This window comes from Phoenix dactylifera, chromosome 18 (genome assembly GCF_009389715.1).
Source record: "Phoenix dactylifera cultivar Barhee BC4 chromosome 18, palm_55x_up_171113_PBpolish2nd_filt_p, whole genome shotgun sequence".
In the NCBI taxonomy this organism is placed as follows: domain Eukaryota; kingdom Viridiplantae; phylum Streptophyta; class Magnoliopsida; order Arecales; family Arecaceae; genus Phoenix; species Phoenix dactylifera.
Genome location: NC_052409.1, coordinates 1403488 through 1428192, shown reverse-complemented (window position 1 = coordinate 1428192; position 24705 = coordinate 1403488). Strand labels below are relative to the sequence as shown.

The window sequence follows — 24705 nt, the reverse complement described above, 5'->3', positions numbered from 1 at the left end:
TTTTTTTTTTAACTGTTTAAGACACAAATTAAAGCATCAATCAAATAAACCACCTCTTGGAAGCTATAAACAATGAATATGGATTTTTTTTTTTATCCTTTCATTTCTCTCTCTCAGAATAATAAAAAAAAAATGTCCCAGGAAATTATCTCCCTGGGGAGCTAACCAACATAACATCAAATGAACCAGTTGTAGAGCCACGATGTAACATCCACTTAAAACTCTATCAGCTATAAATTTTCCATGTAACAATTCAATGAATAAAGATACTGAAGAAGACTTTTTCTATAGCCTTGCAGAAATTCCTGGTTTCTGATGCTGCATGACTCTAGCCTTTAGATGCCGCCGGAGGATCTTTCCTGAGGGTGATCTTGGGATGGATTCCACAAACAATACTTTCCTGATCTTCTTGTAAGGGGCAACCTGATAATAGTTTGAAAGATTCCGTTTGTTGGTGTAAAAAACTGATATATTATTTCCAGAAAAACATTTTGAGAAATAACTTCGCTTTATTGCATATAAAACAGAGAGGGCCCGGAAGGGTTTGTAGTAAAGGAAAAAAGCCCGAAGGTTATGGTAGGTGAAAGTCCATATCGTCCAATTGCATTTATTTATGTGACTCTAATAACAGGTCATGATATTCATGCATTATTTGATATTATCAGCCACTTTTATCATTCATTAAAAGAAGGATAGATGCAAGAGTTTTGTTTTATGACCTCCTCGTTTCTTCTGGTCTACTTGCATGGTAAAATATTCTTTACTACAGTTTATATATAGGTGCGAGTATATTGGCCCAGATATTGGAATCTCCATTCACTCAAATAAGAAACTTGAGAGACATAATCAAGTAAGTAGTCTGGTCCGATTGATCAGTAAAAATGAGATCGACTAGGTTAAATACCTTGTTCTCCATGAAAGAAATTATATCTCCTCCTTTGATTTTGCTCCCTGCCTTTCTCACTATACATGCCATTGGAATCTCTCCTGCCACCTCATCTGGGTACCTATGTATATAAAAAAAAAAATCACCATTTGTAGCAATACTTTTCATACCGATAAAAAGGAAAAGGTATAACAATTGACATCGAACAATAAATATATTTCTTTTATATATGTTGCATCGACAGGATCAATGGTGATACTATGCGTTTTACATAAGCTTCTTTTGAACTTCTATTTACACTTACTGCGTCACGGCAACATCGAGGATCTCTGGATGGGTGGAAAGAACCTCTTCAAGCTCGGCTGGGGCTACCTATACGATATCAAAGCACACCGGCATTAGATTGTTGCTCCATAGAGATTTGCTTGCATGATAGACTAGAGACAAGCATCAAAAGTAATGACCTGGTAAGCTTTGTATTTTATGAGCTCTTTGATCCTATCAACGACGTAGACGAGCCCCTCCCTGTCAATGTAGCACAAATCCCCAGTGTGGAGCCATCCTTCTTCATCAATGGCCAGAGATGTGGCTTCCTGGTTCTTCAGATAACCTACAAAACTCGTGCGAGAAGCTTCATAATTTACTTGCATCATGACAAACCGAACTATATATATTGATGGCTCTCATCTGTAAACAGTGCATGCATCTACTTCGGTAGGTATATTAGATGCATGTGAATAGATTTATATGCATTTGTACATGCATGCAGTGTAAGCACAGACGTGCGTCGTCGTACCTTGCATAACAGGAGGGCCCCTAACCAATAATTCGCCGTGTTCGTTTGGTGGAAGAGCTTTCCTCGTACTTACGTCAACTATCTTGGCCTCCACGGTGGGGATCAACCTTCCAATGGAAATTTGGAATCTATCTTTGAGCCCATGACAAACTGTTATCGGACCACTTGTTTCAGTCAAGCCGTAGCACTGCACCACCAGCACGAAGTTATAACAAGAGAAACTAATATTTCTACAAGGAAGAAGAGTCGTCAATTAATAGATGAGAGAGAGACCTGAGAGAGGGCAATGCCGGGGTAGGCGTCGGCGAAGCGCTCCATGTGGTCCCTTCCGAGCGGCGCCCCGGAGCAGATCACCTCCTTGAGCGAGCGCAGATCGTAACCCCTCGCCACGCCGCACGACCTCGCCAGCTGCACCACCATCGGCGGCGCCGCCGGCAGCAGCGTCACCCGGTGCTCCTCCACCGCCATCAGCAGCTCCTCCAGCGCGTACCGATGGAGCACCACCACCGTCGCCCCCGCCGCCACCGCCCCGCACACAAACACCGAGAACCCGAACATGTGGAACAGGGGCACCACGCACGCGTGCACCTCCTCCCTCCCCCACACGTGCCGCAGAACGTTCGCCATCGCCACCAGATTCCCGTGCGAGATCACCACCCCCTTGCTCTTCCCCGTCGTCCCCGACGAGTACATCAGCGCCGCCGGATCGGCCGGGCTCACGCCGGGGAACTCGACGGGGGCGGTCTGATCGATAGAGAGCGATGCGAGGAACTGCTCGATCAGGGTCAGAGGGCGGGGGATGAGGCCGTCGAGCTTGGGGGCGAGATCGGCGGTGGTTATGATGAGAGCGGGGTTGGAATCTTGAACCTGGGATTGGATCTCGGGGCGGGTGAGAAGGAAGTTGGCGGTGGAGAGGATGGCGCCGAGGGACATGACGGCGAGGGCGAGGGCGGGGAAGTGGAGGGAGTTGGGAGAGACGACGAGGACGACGTCGCCGCCGCAAACGCCGAGGGCCGCGAGGGCACTGGCGGCGGCGGCGGCGAGAGCCCGGAGGTCGGCGTAGGTGAGGCCGGCGCCGGTCGCCGCATCGATGAATGCGGGCTTCGATGGGGAGGATGTAGCCAAGTGGGAGAGGAGGAATTCAGGAAGGGAGAGAGATGGTGTTGGAGGTAGCGATGAACTCCATGAACTGTTGTAGATGCCTGTAGAGGGGCAGAAGAAGCCGCTTTCTTCTCGTCTAATAAGTGAGGAGTCTTCCATCTCCCTCTCTGACTCTGAGCCTCTGAGCCTCCGAGCCTGCCCTGAGAGGCCTTAAATAGGTGGGGGGAGAGTTGAAAGTTGCCGAAAGTACTGATACGCAGCCTGCTATATGGTGTCTGTAAAAAAAAATTGTGAGAAGCTGCATGAAATGGTTGTCAGAAGCTGCCGATGTGACATACGTCAAATAAAGCTGAACGCGTTTTCTTTTTCACCGATACATCACAAATTATAATAATAATAATAATAATAATAATATATTTCTAAAAGCTACAGGCATTCGTGCCTAAAGTACGTACGTACAATTTGTAGTTCCATTCAGAATACTTTCAAACTCTTTTTTATAACGAAGCAACTAACTCTAGCCATCTGGCACAATCATACCCGCATTAGAGCTATATAAATTATTATATTTATCAAAAAAAAAAAAAGACAACATAGCAAAGGATTCTCTGCGATGCATGACACCGCCTGTCTCCAAATTTAGATTATTTTTAGAAAAAAAATGGAGAAAAAAAATAATGAGCTCGAAAATTAAGTATATATATATATATACTTAAAAGAAAAAAAAGAGTGATGATTAAAAAAAAGCAATAAATAAATTTTAAAAAAAAGTGCAACACATGCCTTATCTAAGAAAAAAATATATTTTCTTGCTAAGCACCCGATATCCCGAATCAAAAAAATGCAAGCAATCTTTCTATAGCTCGCTTGGCTGAGGCCGGCCACGGCCAATGTATTTACATTTGCAGAGCGTTAATGGTGGCCAAGAGAGTGTACATGGCTTACCTAGCTCGTGGTCCAACCTGGAGGCATGTGCACGGGCATGGGAATAGGGGATGTCACGCCTGGAATTAATTACACTAGCATTAATGTCCTTCATATAATTGGAGGCTCGTTTTGTGCATAGCCTTCGAATTAGCTACGCCACCATTAATGGGCTTGCCCACTATTAAATTTACTATTTAATATATAATAAATTTTATTTGTTATAATTTACTATATTATTATATAATATTCCAAAAATAGTTTAAAAAAAGGGAAAAGAATGCATCCATTGAATCGGTATCAATAATGCTGGTATATGAAAAACAAGTTTATCGTCATCATTAATAATACTGCTATTAATAATAAAAAATTTTAGCCAATCATTAAAATTTGTAACTTAATATGACTTAAGGTCCTGTTTGGGGAGCTTTTGGACCTTTTTGGCCCTCCAAAAATACTTTTAGATAAAAAATGGTGTTTGGTAAAATTTTTGGGAAGCTGTTTCGGTTTTTTCGGAAAGCTGAAAACAGCTTTTTGGCAGAAGTTCCATTTTGGAGCTTTGCGAAAACGCTATTTTGAGTTTTGTCGGGAAGCTCTATTTTTGACCGAAATACCTCCATTTAAAAAAAAAATCTCCCAAAAACCTCTCTCACCGTCTGTTCCTCTCCCCCCTTCTCCCAGCCGCTGCAGTGCCGCACCTCCTCCCTCTCCCCCATCACCATAGTGCCGCACCCCCTCCATCTCCCCCTTCCCCGGTGGGGAGGTGCCGAAGAAGAGGGAGTTCCCCACGGTGGGGAAGTGTCGAAGAAGAGAAAGAAAAAGGGGGTGCCCTCCCCCTTCCTACGGCCGCCGCCGGTCACGACCAGCCCCCCTCCCGCGTCTGCCACGGCCCGGCCCCTTTTCGGCGCCGTCGGCCTCGCGGGAGGAGAACCCTTCCCAAGAGGCCAGTCGCGGTCCCTGAGACTGCCGCAGGCGCCGCCGGCCGCGCGAGAGGAGAAGAAAGGAGAAGGGGGGAGAGGAAGGAAGGAGAAGAAGAGAAGAAAAACAGAAAAGAAAAGGAAAAGGGAAAAAGAAAAGAAAAGAAAAGAAAATAATAAATAAATAAATGCATAAATAAATATTTATGTAAATGAATAAATGAATGAATAAATAAATAAGATAATAAATAAATATATTTTAATGAATAAAATAATAAATAAATGCATAAATAAATATATATACGAATAAACGTATAAATAAATAAATAAAAAGAAAATAATGAGTGAGTGGCAAATAATCTGATACTTATGATATTGATAGATACAATGAATTTGTCACCATTGCAAATAGTTAAGTAACTGTTAAAGAGATAAATGGTCATTAGAAGAGTAAAAAATTAATTTACACTAATAATTATAATATTTTATACATTTATTATTGTATTATACTATAAATATATTATTATATTACATTATATCATAATACATTAATATGTTATGTTAAATAATTTAATATTATATTATATTATGAGAAATTAATTTATACTAATAATTATATTATTTTATACCTTTATTATTTTATTATACTATACATATTATATTATATCACATTATATCATAATACATTAATAAGTTATTTTAAATAATTTAATATTATGTTATATTATGGAAAATTAATTAATACTAATAATTATAATATTTTATACCTTTATTACTGTATTATACTATAAATATAATATATATTACATTATATTAAAATACATTAATATGTTATGTTAAATAATTTAATATATGTTATATTTTGAGAAATTAATTTATACTAATAATTATATTATTTTATACCTTTATTATTGTATTATACTAAACATATTATATTATATTATATCATAATACATTAATATGTTATTTTAAATAATTTAATCTTATGTTATATTATGGAAAATAAATTAATACTAATAATTATAATATTTTATACCTTTATTATTGTATTATACTATAAATATAATATATATTACATTATATCATAATATATTAATATGTTTTGTTTAATAATTAAATATTATGTTATATTATGGAAAATTAATTTACTCTAATAATTATATTACTATTATGCTATGCTATGCGATGTCATATTACTATATTATAATAGTTTTATTTATATTACAGTAATATTATACTATATCGTATATTATGTATTAATATATTTTATTTTTTATTATGCTCTGCAATATATTCTTGTTCTAACAATGTTAAGAAAAATCATATTTATATTAATTAAAAATAAAATAAAATTTTAAAATTACGCTATTGTTCTGTCTTCTTCTCCTGCTATCGGGATCGCGATCTATTTGCATGTCTACCCATTAAGAATATTTTAGTTATTTTAATTTGAAACCGTTAATTTTTTAACGTCGTTAAATAGAATGGGTACATATGCAAAAATAAAAATAAAAAAGGGTGGAATAGCAAAACAAGTGTTTTACAAGGGTATACATGCAAATATCAATTTTAAAAGGGTATTCATGCAAAATCCGATATTTAGGAGGGTATTCATGCAAAAAATCCTTTCTTTTTTAAGTAAAAGATGTGCATAGTACTTGTAACATTTAATGAGAATGACTTGTACTTGCGATGTGGGATCATACTTTGCATCGTGCGCAAGGCCACCAAAAATACCCTACACTACTTATATCACGTAGCGGTGCACCACGCCAATCACACTGTCTAGGCCAATTATAGAGACGAGCACATAATGAATGGAGCCCACAAGAACAAAATAAGGTGATTGGCATGGTGCGCCGCCATATAGTGCATGCGGTGTAGAGTATAATTTCTCCAAAGCCACCTGCATATGAGATCTAGTCGTATCTTTCATGCAAAAGGGATTCACCTACCTTGGCATGAAAACCATTGGATCATCCAACGCACAGCTCTTAAAGCACTCCAAACTTAATCGTTTATCCATAATTGCAAATCATAAAGCGAGCGGCTAATGATTCAATGGTGGATTTGCGGTAAGGAAGATGCATCCTTCTTTCGCGTGAGATGTACACTCCACGCTCGGATTCATGGCCGATGGGCCAATATGGGCCAATTCTGGTTAGATTTTTTTGTTGGCACCAGTCTGCTTGGAATATAAATTAGGGCGAGGTCTTAAATTCTTGTCACTATTTCTCATATTTTTATTGAACTTTGATAAAAGAAAAAAAAGAAAAAAGAAGTTCTCGGGCAGCAAATCCTCAATTTGTCAGAATCTCGAGCATGAGAAGTAAAGAGAATGTCAGATGGTTTAATCTGAAGCACATGAAAAGAAAATCATAAACCAAGCTCCATATTTGTTGTCAAGAAATTTTCACTATTTAATCCCATTGCATTACACCAATATGTCAAAGCTTTGGATGTCATGAGTAGGAAACGTTTCTCATGGTCATATATCTATTCCATACACAATCTGGCCAAGACCATTTCAATCTGATAAATGTTCTACGTTATCAAATTAAGGTCATACCATTACAACAAAGTTTAAATACTATTGACCAGAGAAAACCATAAAAGCACGCAACATTGTCGAATAAGTTCTGGTGTTCGCTTGTCTAAAAGCTAATTCAGCTGCAATCTAGTAGACCCAAGACATGGTAAACTTGCAATCTTTCCCTTGCTCCATCACAAGTTGGCTCAATTTTTTTTAGAAACCTGCATCTCTTCCGCCTTTGGTCTTTTTTTAGGAGAATGCTTGTATAAGGCTAGATGTACTGAGGATTTGCATAGCATATATAGATGGTAGCTCTACGAAACAGAAAAATGATCATGAAGGCTTCTATTAGTATATATATATATATATATTAGAGAGAGAGGAGGCAAAAAGAATAATGGAACCAGGTGAAGTGAGAACAAAATTAAAGCATTATTGGTCGTACATAACAGAATATCACCTAGTTTCCGAACTTGAAGCACCGGTTCGAAAGGTAAAGGTATAGATATCTAGGGAGGATGTTGAATCGCAGGTAGCAGTAAGCCTTAGCTGCATGGTTTACTCGACTAGTTTAGATATGAAGGGATAGATAAGCTTTTTAAGTCATGACTTGAAGTATATGTCGTATAGTGGATATAAAGAAGTTCAAAAGTTCTCCATTACATTAACTAGACTATTAATTATCCCAACATAAGAAAATAACATAGCCCCATTCTCGACGTCCAGAAAGAAAACCTTGCTGAGTACAAGTCCCTCAATGGTTACTCCAAGCACGACATCAACTACTGGATCCATGTAAAATAATATTAGTCCCTAAAACATTTTCCATGCCTAAGGGTATCATGCCATATAGGAGATAGGAAGTTGTTATGTATTAAATGATTTCTTGGATCACCGAGTGCAACATGATGATCCATCCGTTCTCTCCTAATGATTGGCGACGTATTACTTGATTGATGATCCGTTTATGACCAACCTTCGACATACGTGGATCTATAAGACTTGCATGCGCTGCTTGCGGAAGCTCCATGCAAGTGCTGATCCTGTGGCTGATGGCAATACACTCGAGCCCCAATAAATGCATGCATGAACTCCAAAACAACCCCAGTTTAGTTTTATGCAGAGTGCCGAACGTGTCCCATTCGGAAGAAGAACAAAGGAAAGCATTTCTTATGTTGAAGATTGATTCAAAGCTTGTTGTTGGATATCATGCAATGTTTATCCACATTTTGGAAGAGTTTTAGTAGAGTTTGGGTGGAGTTTTGGAAGAGTTTTAGTCATAGTTAAATTCCTAAATAAGATTGGTTTTTAGATAGAATTTCTCCTTTTAGTTTCTGTTTGAATATGTTTATCTGATTGATTAGGTGATTGGTTGGTTGTAAGCCTTAAGAATGCGTTTTTAGAAGTGTTTTTTGTTGGTAAAAAAAATTGAACACATGGTTTACAGATTGGCGTGCACATGCTGAAAACAAAACCCTCAGTTTCCCCTGTTTTCCGTGAAATAAAATCTGATTTTCTCTTTTGTTCTTTCTCTAACCCGTTGTTTCTTCTCCTTCCCCCAACATCTTAAACAATTAAGAGCATATATATTTGGCACGGAGAAGTACATACACGTATGCTAAACGAACAAATATCACAAGCATCTTTTGCATTGATTTCTTCCCCCAACATCTTAAACAATTAAGAGCATATATATTTGGCACGGAGAAGTACATACACGCATGCTAAAGGAACAAATATCACAAGCATCTTTTGCATTGAGAATCAGAAGAACCCGAGTCTAACTTCAACATCTTATAACTAAGCTAAGCTTTGTCCATATAATTCGAGGTCCAAGTTCGGAAGCTAAACTAATCTGCCGAAGAAACAAGAAAACAGCTGCTAATTATATGAAAAATTATCTGAGATGCGTCATGGAAGAAAATCTAAGGCTGGGTAATATCATGGATGCTCCTTCTCTGGTGCTCCTGGTTTTGTTGTTGGCGGTGGAAGAACTTCTGCGCATGACTGGCCACTTGTGCTGGCGTCCTCGTTACCACGAAATTTCGAGATATGGCCTTCCAATCCCCTCTCCTGTGAGTTGCAAGTCCTTGCAAAATAACCTGCATGCATGCAACAACAATGTAAAATTAAATCATGTTTTCGAAGAAATCCCTGCCGAAATTTGTATCTTCCCGATCGAGTACTTGCTGTATGTATTTGCACGATGCTCTCCAATCTGCTGCATGCCTTGATTGGATTGCAAAATCTTTGATAAAATAATAATAATAATAATAATAATAATAAAATATATACCGGTGTTCCTCCTCGGTCCATGGTTTACCCTTCTTCCTCTCCTGACCCTGTTGTCGCGACCCGGAAGCGATGTTCGGGCCATCCGATGGGTGTTGCTTCGGTGTCATGCAACGGCCATCGCCAGAATTGCCACCTTCTTCCTCGTCTCTATAATCCGGTATCTCAACTTTTCCGGATTCAATTAGGTACAAGTCATCGATCAATACCTGGTAATGATGTAAAACTTGACCTAGACTCTTCCCCGGAAGCTTGGCGGTGATCAGAGGCCATCGATTTGGCGTTCCTTCTGGGTATTCAACGAGAGCAAGCTCGAAAATTTTGTTCTCGTACCAACTCCACTCGGTTGGCGACTGCAGGGAACCAATCCCGCTTGAAGAAGCCATGATGTCTCTCTTTCAGATCAAGCAAGGGGAGTTCAAAGCAACAACCCCGTGGAACGTATAGTTTTAAGGAAACCCTAATATGGAACGTATGTCCCAGGAGAAGATTAATTAACGTAGGAGCTAGGAGATTAATTATGACCGTATTACTAAAAATGGACGCTTATTATTTCCGAATTAGAGATGATAAAGGATCCAACCCAAAATCATGTCATAATAGGAAAATCCGTTGCGCAAACTAATAAGGTATTAAAAAACATGTACTAACCATACAAGGAACAAGTTTGAATTAATTTCCCGTGTGATTGATTGCCTTCCCAAAATAGATTCTTTCCACTTTCGTTCGATCCCGATACCGTGTGATTAATCTCGAACCAAACTCAACCTCCACGTCACGACACACCTAAACGCGCCTCATCGTCCATAACAGTCAGCATAAATATCTGTTATTATATCGTTCCTTCTATTAAGCTTTTAAGCGGATCGAAGATGGGTCCCAAGAATACCGAGCTACATTTTCTCAAGGAAACTATGGGTCTTAATTGGTGTCAACCAGATCGAGTGAAAGGTCCTTTCAGGCTGAAGTAATAGCCATTAATCATGACCGACTCAATTGGACTTCCGGTTTAGTCTATTTGAGTTGGACTTGACCTAGTTGTGCGTAGTCCAATATTTGGATGGACTACGGGTTAAGCTCGGGTGAAATAGGAAGGATTTCATGTCGTGGATGCGAGCTTGAGTGTGAATCGCAGAGGATTAGCTGATAACAAAAGATCCCGGTTATGAGTTCTTGTAGAGGATTGAGGCTAATCAGGTCGTGTTTACGGGCGAAGGGCAATGGGATTTGGATGGGCTTGGGCTAATCAATAGAGGTACTGACGTGGTGGGATTGGCTGCTTGTTCAAAGTTTAGGTTCGTTAGATTAGCTTAGGTTTGCAGTGTCGGTACTAATGGTTGTTGGATCGCACAAAGGATTTGTGATTTGTATGTGGAGAAGAATTTGGCTGGTCTCATATTGTTGCATTTATTGAACTGCGATAAGTAGGGTCATTTCTGTGCTGCAGCAACCAATGGGCCTTGAATTGTTCTAAACTCTTAAAGAGGGTTAATATCCTACCTGATGCAGATGCTGGTACAAAATCCATTTCCTTGCAAATAACTAATTATAGATGCATCAAGTTAGTGAAAAATGAAAAGTGAACAAGAAGAGATGGGATTAGTTCCTAAAAGAATAGGCCGGGGACAACAAAATTAACAGGTCATTTATAATATAGAAAAACTGTACAGGCTCAACAAAACCCTGTACAACTTACCAACCGCAGTGCCGTTTCTTACAGAACGAACTAGCTGTCCGATATTGTCTCCTCAGAAGATGCATCGCTATCAATGACAACCAAGTTACTTGGTCCGACAGGACCTGAATTCTTATTCAAACTGGATACACCATTCAGACTCGAACCTGTATTCACCGATGTAGGCGTCTGAGAGTTCCCAACCAGGGTTGGGAAAGCGCCAGGTCGTTTCCCCATCCGATGCTTGCTCGTAGATACCGATCTTTCAGACACCATCGCAATGCTGGCATGATTACCAGATGTGACGTTCTTTCTCTTCAGAATTCCCCGTCCCCGGGAATCTTTAGGTGGAGCAGTTGGCTCCACTCTCGTGTCATTACCGAGCATGCTTGTAGATTGTGCAAGGGCTGAAACAGGAGGAGGCAATGTTGAATTGCTTGGCTTTGCTTGTGGGATCAACACATCTCTGAGCCAATGAGGGAGATTACTTGCTGGCAGACTCGTCAGTTGGCGATCCTGAGTCAGCCTTTCAACTGGCTTTTGGTGCGAAGAAGATGATTCATAGTCATACCTTGTGTTATGAACATTGAAAGATTTATGGTTATCGAGTCCTGACCCTAGGTAAGAAGAACCTACCGGGAAGCTGCATTGGATGGAATCAGCGGGCGGGCTCACACTTGTGAGAGGATTGGCTGAGCCCAGGCCTAACGAGTAAAGTGGATTTCTCCTTGAGGTGTTCTCGTTCTTAAGGTATGCGTCTCCCAGAGAAAGTTGAGGCTCAGCTGCGAGCATTGGGAATTCTGAACATCCTGACCAGGCACCATTCCCACCATTGTGGTTACTTGATGACGGTTTTGCTAGCCAAGAATCATTCATAAAAGGAGGCAGGGAAAGATCTCGTACAGACAGTCTTCCTGGCTGGAGTAGTGCGCCATTCAGAAGCTTTCTTTGCTCTAAATTCCATCTCTCAGCGATGTCCTCCGCGCCTCTTGATTTCATGAAGCAAAGTTTTGGATCCCTTAGCATTGCATTCCAATTGTTAACTCCGTATCTTCTCACACCAATCCAAAGAAAATCTAATTCTTCTTCTGACCATTCATTTGCATTCCTCTTAAACTTATCTAACAGAGGGGCTTGTCTCTTTTCTAACATCTGTGAGCCAGTTATAATATTGTCAACTATCTGCTTTTGCTTTGATACAGATGCATTCACGCCAACGCTTGGCCATGGAAATCTCCTGTTGTATTCATGAACACTGTCTTTAATACTGAAATTCAACGATGAATGCATGCTTTGGAAATCCTTAACAGAGACATCAGGTCCCTCTGAATTCCATAGACCTAAAAAACCGGTAGAAAAAGAAGATTTATTTGTCGTCTCTTCATGTCGTTGCTTTTCAAAGCCAGTCTCAACTGATTTTGTTAAATATGCTCTTCCATGTGATCCAGTTATCTGATTCTCGAACTCCCTAGATGCATCCTGCAATCAAGTACCAACAAAGAAAAAGAAAGTAATATTAGAACCAAAAAACAATGTACAATTTGGAAAATATTCAAATATTAAAACTCAGTTTTAAATTTGGCAACTATTCAAAAATTTCCCATCGTTTTGTCATAGCAAAACAAAGGACCAAGATGCAGAAAGCAAGCCTGAATACTTTTTAATAGAGAGCTGGCCAGAGAATGTCTGGTGATAATTTAATTCGATGCCTCAAGGTTGCAGAGATTGCTGACAACCCTAGCCTTGGCAAGCCCAGAAAAGGAATAATTATATAAGTTCATTTTTATGCTATAATTCACCTGATCATGTCGACTCTTCACAGATGAACCGATTGGAAACATAGAAGAAGCCCTTCCATTAGATGCTTGTTCGCAGTTGATAACACTTTGCTCCAAGGATGAGCATATACTTCTTTGTTTTTTCGTATCCTGCAGTTCTTTATCAAGTGTTTCAAGCCATTTGAGTTCATCAACTTTTCCATCGGTTTCCTTATCTGCCATAATGATGCCATAACTTCGAGCTAATGAACTTTGGGACTCCAGGAGATTTTCAGGCAGGACACTCGATGTTGATTTACTTGATTCTATCTTAGTTAGACTATTAGATGTAGGAGGGGCAATAGAAAATTCCAAATCACTCAGGTGACTCCTGTCCTTTGAAACACCATGTAGGGTGATTGCTTTCTCAGAGCTATTTGTAGTACCAACTAACTTATTTCCCAATGAGCTCGATACCCTACACCCATGCACTAAAATGGAGTCTCTGATGACATCAGTTGTATGTGCAGCCGCGAGTTTTTCTGATGGGTCCTCAGGAACATGTCGCGCAGGCTGCGAAGGCAATGGATACTGATGGCTCACATTTGGTTTCTCTAGAATATGAGAGCATTGAAGAGATAATTTGTCACCAGTGTCCCCAGCACTATATGATGAAAAAGGCCATATCAGTTATCTACTGTTGAAACAACCAATATAAAAAGAATGATAAGCTGGGTCTAATGACCCCCCCCCCCCCCCCCCAAGATGTACCAATAAAATAATAAAAAGAAAGATAAACTAAAGGAAATTTACTTTTTTGTCGCAAGGGCATCTGCATGTCCAGATTCAACTCCAGCATCTTTTCCGACATCAGCCATCTGCCCACAATATTCACATGAGACAGTTTTCCCTTGGAGTATCATTTATATGGAATTAAATGCAATACATATTTGTATCAACCTCAATTGAAAGAATTTCATGACCATCATCATTTCTAAAAGAGAAAGCACACATATGTATGTGGCATTTCATTTACTTTAACCCTGCAGCAGCTCAATCGCTTTCAGGTAACTGACATGGCTAAAACACCTATAAGGAGGGAAGCAGATTACAAAATTTCCATGACACATGCAATGCACACAGTCCAGAATAACAACCCTAGAATAAATATGGCACATGCAATGCGCATGCTGAAAGTCATGGAAACACCATGATGCAGAAAGCTACTTGAACACACTGCACTCCAAAGTTTGGGTTGTACGGTAGAACAGATTAATCAGGAGGCCCTTGTCCATAGGTTGGCACCGATAAGAAATAAAGCTCTGGGATAGAGCAGTTTAGGTGTGTTTACAGTTGCTTATTATGGATCACATTCATTAATTCAAAAGATCTACTGTCATTATTTCGAGCTATGCCTTATTGCCTACCTCCCATTTTGATGGATGAGAAAACACGTTATTTGACTAGTTGCTCTTGGGACCTTGAAACAATTTCAAAATTTTGTTAAAACATGCTACGTTATATGCCTTATGATAGAAATTTAATGAAACATTGTCAAAATGTATTCATATACCTCTTAATCTTTCTAATGCTTGCATTCTTTTTTTCTAATTTTCAATTCTTTTAAGTTTTGCAGATTATTAAAATTTCTATTATTTACAGAATATCCTACGAATAGTATGTCTGTTAATTTTTGTTCCCAAAATATTCTACACTCCATATTCTGGAGTTCTTCATGTCAAACAATTGCATTATAGATTTCTCTCTTTTTTGTGTGTGCATGTATGATATCTCTTCCACCCAGAAAACACACTCAAACCAATCATTTCATCCCCCCTGTCAACCCAAACTAAACCTCTTCAAGCAATTCCTGCTAACAAATATGTTTCTTTCCTAAGAAAACTGGACTACTTGCTTGCATTTAAGATCCATCTCTCTAGCACCCTATGTTACACAAGCATTCATTTTAGCCTAAAGTACCCACACGAACACTTTAAAACAGATGTTAATATGACACCTGGACACGGCTCCATAAGGAGCATTTCTTAAATATTAGAAGGATCTGATGCTTAGACATGAACTAACAGACCAAACACGAACCTAAGTCCATGTAACGTAGCTTGCACCCAACATCTTGCCATATATCATAACCAATTTGATAACTGATAATTTCTTTTCTAAAAAGAGCAGACTCTAAGAAATTCTCAAGCACAACTTACTGATGCAGCCTAGCAAACCAGTGCTAGATTGATTAGATTTGTCTCTTAACACCTTCCTAACAATACTAAGATCTCCCCTCCCCCAAAAAAGGGCTCTAATTTTTTCCCTCTCGTTGTCACAATTATTTCAGTTAAAAACAGATAGTTACATCCACTCCTTTTATTCATGTGTATTCCTGGCTGTTCTTTCTTTCCAGAGAAAGAAGAAAGTAAACCAAAATCTGGGTTCTATTTAACAATTTGCATTAAAAAGTGATCAGATTTATCAATAGATGGAATTACAAACACCCATCAAACATTCTGCTCAATTTTATATTTTTAATTTTAGTGGTAGCGTTTTAACTTTTGTTTTAGTTTTCTGTTTTATTTATATTATTTTTGTTTTATATCTTTGCGGAGGCCGGCGAGCTGCGCAAAGGAGGCTCCTCCGGGCTTTGCAGTTGAGTCTCCTATTTCGTTTGAAACTGGAGCTCCTTTTTAATTTGGCGATTTTTAAGTGAAGTCGACAAGCAATTTGTCGACTTTACTTAAATATCGCGAAATTAAAAAAGCGGCCGGACCCGTGTTTCGAACGAAACAGGGGACCGGGCCGCAAAGCCTCCTCCGCCTCCACCACCCAAGTTCTCGGCCTTAGCCAGCCCTCCTTCCCTCTCCCTCTCTCCCCTTTTTCTCTCTCTTTTCCTCTCCCCTATTCGCCCTCTCCCCCACCTCCTCTACTATGTCGGTACAAGCCCGGCACGGCAAAGCGCAGGCCCGTACCGACTCGTGCCGCTAGACAACCGGTCCAAGGCCCAGTACTGGCACAGCAGACACCGATTACATCCATTACTATCTGCAACTCCCTCTAATTTATTCTCTAACTAGTAACTACCAACAGATCTCTTAATCTCTCTCCATCATACCATCTCCTTTTCCCCATAAAGAACCCCTATACCTTACCTATGCATTAATTTTGTTCTGAACTTCTGATATTTAGAGATGGCAATAAATTTTATAAAAAAAAGGAAAGAAAAAGAAAAGGCCATATTTCCTTTTGATTTTAATTTGCATTTTGAAGTTTCATTTTAACTTGGTCCATTTTGAATTTTCGGTACGCTTCTTCAATAATTTTACTTTTAACATTGTAAAATCAGGTACAAGTATTTTAATCCACTTACTTATATTATTTTCTTTTATTCTGCTTGCACTAAATATGATGAACTCATGAAAGCGTATTGAATACGACTCTAACATACTGAGCAACAAATTTACCACTTACTCTGATACTTCATCTTCAAATGTCTTTAGTTTCTAGCTCCATCAAGCTCCCATCCATATGCATCTACATGCAAGGTTTCAGTTGGAACCTATCCTACACTTATAATAATCTAATTTAGGAGGATGAGAATGAATATAGAAATATCTGTAAAATGTATATTTGTTATTGCAATTATCAGTTTAAATCGAATAAAGTGTTAATTAATATATAATAGATTTTATTTAATTGGAATATGTAAATGCTTTATTTATTTGCCATATCATGCTATCATTGCTATGCAAGTGCAGATATACTAGTAAAACTTAAATGCTTTAGTCTAAAGCTAGTGTCCCAATGACTTGCATTAATACATGTTCCAGCACCAGCAATATAAACTTTGCTTTGTTTTCTACGGAACATGTCATGATGAAACAATTATTGGACAATCTATATAGAAAATATCTGCACCCATATATTATATCAGAATCTACTGGTGAATCAACTAGCAAAAAGAGAAGGCAAAAAGGAAGTACAGCACCAAGTATATGAGAAATCACTTAAGTTTTTCAAAATGCTGTTGAGAAATATAATAATGCTTGTAGTCAAGAACAGCAGACAGACATGCACAACTTTAACCATAACAAAGAAAGACTTGACCACAGTAAAGTTCAGCCGGTACGATTTGGTAGGTGCAGTATAGGGCAGCACGCACCAGTACAGTGAACCATGGATCAAACTATACCACAGTCAAAGAAATATTATAATGCTTCTAGTCAAGACTATAGCAGATAGACATGCAAAACTTAACCATAACAAAAAGAAAGAGCTGACCATAGTAAAGTTTAAACTATACCATGGCTTGTTGAACCACATGCAACGGTCTACAGTCAGCTTGTTCTGGTAAAACAGCTTTAGTCGAGTGATCCATGAAGTTGCATTCTGGGATTGATCCTTCGCATCTACAACTAGGTCCTATTTTGCTCCAGGTACATGTTGAACACTGTATCTCCTCAGCCCTCAGATTTCCTCCCATAAATTTCTCGCCTACATCACGCTTTTTTCTCACTCTCCTAGAAAAGGTAATCAAGGGAGTACTGCAATTATCTTTTGGACGTTGTTCATTGCATAAAAAACTCTCTCTTTTATCTGAAATCAACAAAACAGAAACACAGTCCTCTGGGAATCCAGAATTACTTTTTCTTTCAGTTAATGAATCCAAACATATGGGATTTGATCTTCCTACAATCTCCAAGTCTGTTACTTTAGAGCTTGAACTCCCTTCAGTGCATGGGACCTTGCATGCTGAACCAGAATCTGTGTATGATTCATCTGTCCGTACAATGTTTTTAATCTTGTTAAAGGATGCATCATTTGCGGAGGAACTTGTCTTCGCGGAGCTGTCCCCAAATGGTCTTGTACTTAACACCATTTTATGTGAATGAAGTTCAATTGGCCCAATCTCAGACTCCTCAATGCTTTTATTTTTCTTATTTTCATTAGTCTCTTGAACTTGCTGCTGCATAGACTCCTCGAATTCATGACTTTTGATACAAGCTGAGCATTGCCATTTTTCCTGAGGAATACACTATGCATAATGAAGGATAGAAATCATCAGATTAACATGTTTGTTGAAAATTTTCATTTAACGCTAAGTAGTACTAAATGTAAACCTTCGAAAGGGGGCTGATGCATCGCAGATGATAATTCCTTAAGCATCTAACGCAGCCCAGCAGGTTCTCATTGACATCAACAGAACCACATCTAGAGCAATGCTGCAATGTTAATACGAAAACATAATGGGAAGTTATTTATAATATATTGTTAAGATTTAAGGGGGGGAAAAAGAGAGGAAGAATCTACAGTATACAATTTATGCAATAACATTACTGTTCACAATGTTATTTGACCTATTAAGAAACAAAACGTTAGAATATAACTTGGCATGGCAATTTTATTACAACAAGAGGCAATTCCCAGCATGAGTATAGTGATTATAAAGAAGAGGGCAAGGGGGGACAAGCAAGGTTTCAGCTACTGCAGTATGGGGGCATACTGATCATGTATTGGTACTTTATGTACTGTCGCATACCACCATATCTGTTTAGGGTTTGGCAATATGAGGTAGTTATGGTATGTATCGCAGTATGGTGCGGGCACGTACTGCAATATGGTCAGATTTTCAAACCTTGGGGATAAATAACTAGGGAAAACTTAACAAAATGTGTCTAGACCTCATAGGTCTAAATAATATTTGACCTATTAAAGACAATTTTATTACAACGTGAAGCATTTCCCCGTATGAGTAATAGTGATTACAAAGAAGAGGGCAGCAGGGATAAGCAAGGTTTGAACTACTGCAGCACGGGGGTATACTGGTCATGCATTTGTAGTTTATATACTATCGCATATTCATGGTTTGCTACTATGGCATGGGTATGGCATGGTATGTATCGCAGTATGGTACAGAAATGTACGGCAATATGGTCAGATTTTCAAACCTTGAGTATAAATAACTGGGGAAAACTTAACAACTGTGAGTAAACTTCATAGGTTAAGTTTTAAGTTTTAAAAATTCATAGCTAGTGGGACCGCGGGACCATTCATGTGGCACATGATCATGCAGAGAGTCTTAGAGATGGCAATTGAAGGAAGTGAACTTTGAGTTCACAACAATAACTGTTCTATTGATAATGAAGACTAACAAATCATTTGACTTATTCCCCGGTTTCTTCACAATCTCAAAAATTCTCCATGCTAGATGAAGTTGATAATGTCAAGGGCACCTCTATAAAAAAAAACGATTGTGAAGAACTTGCTCAACATTTCACAGTAAGAAACACTAGCCCTAAAACAGAAGGCTTGAAAAAGACAAACAAACAATGAAAAAAGGATTCATCTACTTGGCAGATGTATTGATGATTCCTATGTAATATAATTTGGGGGAGCAGATAAAATGGCAGTTGCAGCACCAGATTCATCAGGATGGCAGAATCCCTTATAGCAACAACCTCTAACTATTTATTGCAGCCTAATATCTGAAGGAACCAAGGATTTAAATATGATACCTTTAATATCTGTCTTAGAATCATATATTGTTGTCCAAAAATACAGTTCAAACTACAAACTCAAAACTAAGGGATGTAGATCAATTTAATAATGAAAATACTGTTGCATAATGAACAATCTAAAAGGGTGTTACAGAATACAGCATATCTAATGTATAATAGAACATCTCTTCTTCTAAGTCAAACAAATCACCCATAAAACCCACTTGTTCACTAAGAGCAGTTTCAGATTATGTTCTGCTACACTAAAGCAGGTTGGTTCAACTTGATCTGAAGCAGAAACAAAAAGTTCAAAGATTGATCATGCTAGGATTAATGAGCATGACTGATGTTATTTCCCCTTCCACTAGGGCATGTTGGATTGCGGGAAGTCAATGGGTAGGAATTGACATCAGCTGAACGGACTTTGGCACCCCACCAATTGAAGTTGCTTCGGATGTTGTTGGTTGAGTTTGGCTCAGGGCAGGACCTGACTTCAGCTCATATTGTACTAACCAAATGCCCAAAGTGGCAACTTCTGGGCTAAAGTCAGTTTCCATTGCCCACTTATGGGCAACCAAATAGGCCAGAATGTGGATCAAGAATTTATTTGACATACATGATTCCTATGCCAGCCAACAGCTGTCAACCATGATGCATCAAGCATTGACACACATTGCCATGAAAAGACATTTAATAGTGAAAGAAGTACACTTAAAGCATGCTAAGATGCACTCATTAAACTATTTTATCATAAAAGGCTGATTTTGTATATTCTAAAAACTAGAACTTTCAAACAAAAGCTTTGACCCTTTCAAACATAAATAGAATCTTCAGTAATTTTAGATTCATGTTCTAGCAAACCATAGGTGATTAGATCATCTCTTAAAAACCATATTTAGAAAAAGGACAATGGAGAGATTTATGTTTGGTTATTTTTGATTTTTTCAGGTTTTGGGAAGAAATGTGGACACATTTTATACCCAAAAAACTATCATAACTCTTTGATAAATTCATAAATCCTCATAACTTAAATCAGTCCCCAATTTGAATGTTCTTCAACCTCTGGACTCACAAATCTGACTACCCTTAGCTTGCAAGAGGTTTAGAAGTGGAAAAGTGGGATATTTATTAAGCAATGCAGTAAATTCAATTGTATTTCTAGTAGGCTGATCACATACTTACTTGTATCAGCTTTTACACTTGATATCATGACATGCACATTATGTCACGCCGGCAACAAGGCCACATGGTAGGGCATGGTGCAGTATTTAAATCCTTGATTCATGAGAATGTTATTTTCAAACAGTAAGATTGCGATTGATCAATGGATCCATTGACTTATGTCCATGCTATAAAAAGAATGGTAAGAAGCATCTAAAACTTCATCATCCATTCTTAAGATACAAAAACAAAGAAAAACCAATCAATTTAATCCAAACCATATGAAGAGTATTAAATGCATAACGATGAACCACCAGATTGATAAACTAAATTTTAGCCCCAAAGTAAGTTATGCAGAAGACTTCTTGGCAAAAAAGCCTGATTTTGATTCTATATGGCATTTCCTTTTCTTCCTTTTTCCTTTTCCTCTTAAGTCAAAAGATCAACGCAATCGTAGGAGATTGATTCTTATTATATTTCAGGACAAGTTAAAGTTTGGTTCAAAGCTGACATGTTCTCTGAAAATTTTTATTATGTTTTTATCATTATACGGGCAAAATACAGGGACCTAATAGCTGCTAGAATTCCCTTGACTTGAGCCAACATATATACTATAGTGTGTGTTTCATGGTATTCTATCATCAAAGACCTTTGGAAAAGAGCAAATAGCAAGGAAGGAGCAGATGTAATGATGAATTGGTTTTCAGATGAGAGATACCCATCACCCTGTCCTGCCCATCATCAAAATTTATATCAAGCATCTGGGTCACATTATTCAACAACTACTATCAAAAATCCACCAAATCTGAAGTAACTTATGATAGACATGAGCCAAATGCATTATCGAGCAAGACAAATGACAAGATTTTGAAGAAGGTGCTCTAAGGTTCTGGTGAGAGCATTCAAAGGCACAGAGCATCTATAATTAAGCACAGTCCTTTAAACTGATGCCAATACATGGGCGCCAGGGATACATTTTTACTATTAAAAAAAATGAAACATAAAGAAATAAAAGAAAATGAAATATTAATCAAATATAAAATTATGTGAACTTTAGAAATATTAAAAAAAACAGAATTTGAAGCTTAAAAAGAGGGATATGATATACTTGCTATCTTCACATCAACTCTCTAGAAAAGAAATATCTGTTGGAGTCATGGTTTAGGTCAGCTACATGATGGAAATTGAGTTTTCGCTGAAGCAATGAATGTGATACAAAAATGAACATTGAGATTCATACACACCTTCATAATCACTCTTCAATGCACTACAGAACACAATGGAAAAGAACATGAATATCTAAGTCCATATCGTATTGCAGCAAGGAACCAAAGCACACCCATTTATTAGATACAGGATAACAAATTCTATTCCTAATTGAGATTTTCTAATCAAGAAGAGATGGTATTACTAGGAAAGAGACTTATTTGGAAAGAGTGTGTTCAGTAGATGTTCAGCATTCATATCTTCTTTAGCAATAGTCACATATCCTCTGTACAACATGTCCCTTGGTCATGCCTCCATTGATTGGTTGCTTACGGGATAAAAGAAGAGAGGGGGAAGAGAGGGAGGGAGGAAGAGAGAGAGAGAGAGAGAGAAAGAGAGAGATTCAACCCATTCCTAGATCAAGATGCAGGCATAAGGGATGCGGAAGAGGTAGATTATCAGCAATTCAGCACTACAAGGGGAAAGCAATGTAGGAGAGATAGCCAAAGAGAAGAAGACCAACCTCATGGGGATCAAGAGCATGTGACATGCAAATCTTTCTTCCAACTACTCATACTTGTGGTTATCATACAATAAAGTTTTTCATGTTAACTAATTAACTTTCCATCTAAAGGAAAATTTGGAAGATCTAAAATCTGGATATTACGTTTCTTCCTTAAGAACTGATGAAAATGTATGACATAATAAGCATGTGGAGCAGCCTAGGGAATTCTTTTGGTCAACAGGTAACCCTTGACTGCTATCTTAGTCACTGAATTCCAGGCACTGCTTGATGCTGCTGATAGTAAGGTTGTTCTCAGCCCATTGTCATTAAAATAACAATAAGTCATAATAAATAAATAAAGTTTAGCACGATACGAATGTAGTGATCATACCAGGAGTCCTGACCCTGTACTACTGCAAGGCCAAAGCACATCTCTTCAAAACTAGTGTTTACTGTAATTGTGCATGTATCAACAATATGGTGTTCCATATCTAAGGGTAACATGGACAATCAAATATCGTATCTTCATTATCCCAAAGATATTTGGACTATAGGATCTCTTTTGTTCACCTCCCCCAATCTCCTCTCTTTAAACAATTCCCACTCATGTTGGATATATCATGCATTGTCCATAAGGGCTGAGGAGTGAGAAAGAATGATCAAACAGAGACCCTATTCCCACCTATTTCTCCCTCCCACACATCAGCAGCCAATTCCCACACACACATGAGAGATATAATAGGAGTATGGACAAAGAAAATCCATACGTCCCTTTAAGGTTGTGTACGATTGTGATTTGATGTTTACATCTTGTCATTAGCTTCAACATATGTCCTATATCTAGATGGTTTTGATCTGGTAATTATTTTTCGATGAGTGAACTGTGCAATTTAGATTTTAAAAAAATCAACATGATTGTTAGCAAACCACCGAAAGTACACAGCATGAGAAAAAAGATAGATCTTTCAAGTGTATTCTTGTTTCTCTGCAAAGAGTCTCTAAATAGGCATGGTAATCTGTGACCTGGTAGATTCTTTTGCGAACAAACTTTGGCACATGAAGCTATATTACAAGTCCATAACAGAACAACTTAACTTCATAAGGCAGTTAAATGAACTCCATGACATGACCCCAGAAATGATATTTTCGGAATAACCCACTGGCTCGCTCAGCCACTGTCTAACATGACAAGATCAGGCTACAGCTATAAACATAACGAGGAAGCACTACAAGTTACCTATAGAGGTGAAAAAGATTCACTGATTTGCTAAACAAGCCCGAAAAAAAAAATACAACAGAAGACCAAGGTGCATTTTAATCATAAAAACAAATGTCACAAGACTTATAGAATCATAAAAACAAATGTCACAAGACTTATAGGATTAGTTTTTTTCACCGTATTGTCTTTGTTCAGCTTCTCATTGTCAGCACCAGATTCAGCTTCTTGGCTTGATATCTCTAGAAGTATACCGGTTGGAGACTTTGAAGTTGAATCAGCAGTAATTCCTTTACCATGATGAGGCTGAGATGAGAAGCGCTTACGTTTGTATGTTAGTAACACTCTTTTACCTATCATTCTGCCCCTGAGAAATCACTTTTTCCTTAATCCACAACCCTCAATGTTCACAGCAGTCTGCAGAAAGCAAATAGAAGAACTTGCTGATACCATGCATGCAATAGCTAGAACCCTTTAGCTAGCATTACAAAACCATGGATAGAAAAATTCAAGCGTATAAAATTATATAAAGCTGAAATTTAGTTACACAAGCACATTACTTGATAAACCAAATTGAGAAGAACTCATCCCAAGTACTTCAGGTTGGAATTTCGAGTTATTCTACACCATTTCCTCCTGTTTAGGGTTACACGGTGTCCCATTACAAGCTTTCTCGAATCCTTTATCAAAACTTTCAAGATGAACATCAAACCCTCCAGTCAATATGATCCGCAATAAAAAATAAAGCAAAATCTTTGTATTTTCAGTAATAAAGAATGTAAATTCCATCATATTAAGCAAAACATCGCAAAATATCAACCAGAAATAGCATATAAAATCCATCTCTCTAAAGGACTAATACCTGAACAAGTTATCATCATTCCCTCCGTTTCATCTCTTCAAAACATATACAATGCCATAAATAACTAAAAAAAAACGCTGATAAACACGAATTATCGGAGAAATCTCTGCTAAAAATACGATTCCATCCCCGTTTATCAGATTCAAGATACAGACACCATTATCGATCGGATAAAAACAAAGCAATTGAACTCCAGAACTCGAATGGAGAAGAAAGAAAGCGCGCATACCCGAATTCCACGAACTCCTTTCACGGAATCGACTCAGAAAAAGGGGGAAAATTGGGCGAAGTCTCGAAGGGCGTTGGATATTTGAGAAGAAGGGAGCGAGAGGAATAGAGCGAGCGAGCGAGCGAGCGAGCGGCCTCTTCCG

The 24705-nt window shown here is 38.2% G+C and overlaps 2 protein-coding genes across 7 annotated transcripts; both read right to left on the bottom strand.

Annotated features, from left to right (window-relative positions):
* Positions 1-40: 40 nt before the first annotated feature.
* Positions 41-2942, bottom strand: LOC103707031 (putative 4-coumarate--CoA ligase-like 8). The gene is made up of 6 exons (XM_039115647.1): positions 1956-2942; positions 1683-1869; positions 1351-1496; positions 1191-1258; positions 905-1007; positions 41-423 (listed from the first exon to the last, which is right to left on the bottom strand). Exons 1-6 carry the CDS (start codon positions 2940-2942, stop codon positions 286-288), a joined length of 1629 nt encoding a protein of 542 aa, XP_038971575.1. The 3' UTR covers positions 41-285.
* Positions 2943-11022: 8080 nt separating this feature from the next.
* Positions 11023-24700, bottom strand: LOC103706985. 6 transcript variants are annotated; one of them, XM_039115334.1, is made up of 8 exons: positions 24564-24700; positions 24033-24163; positions 23653-23889; positions 18008-18109; positions 17191-17922; positions 13695-13759; positions 12924-13545; positions 11023-12603 (listed from the first exon to the last, which is right to left on the bottom strand). In XM_039115334.1, exons 3-8 carry the CDS (start codon positions 23830-23832, stop codon positions 11176-11178), a joined length of 3129 nt encoding a protein of 1042 aa, XP_038971262.1. In that variant the 5' UTR covers positions 23833-23889; positions 24033-24163; positions 24564-24700; the 3' UTR covers positions 11023-11175. The 6 variants fall into 6 exon arrangements, with proteins under 6 accessions (XP_038971262.1, XP_008789520.1, XP_008789516.1 ...); XM_008791298.4 differs by lacking the exon at positions 24033-24163 and having other exon boundaries at positions 11023-11661; positions 11761-12603; XM_008791294.4 differs by lacking the exon at positions 24033-24163.
* Positions 24701-24705: the final 5 nt, after the last annotated feature.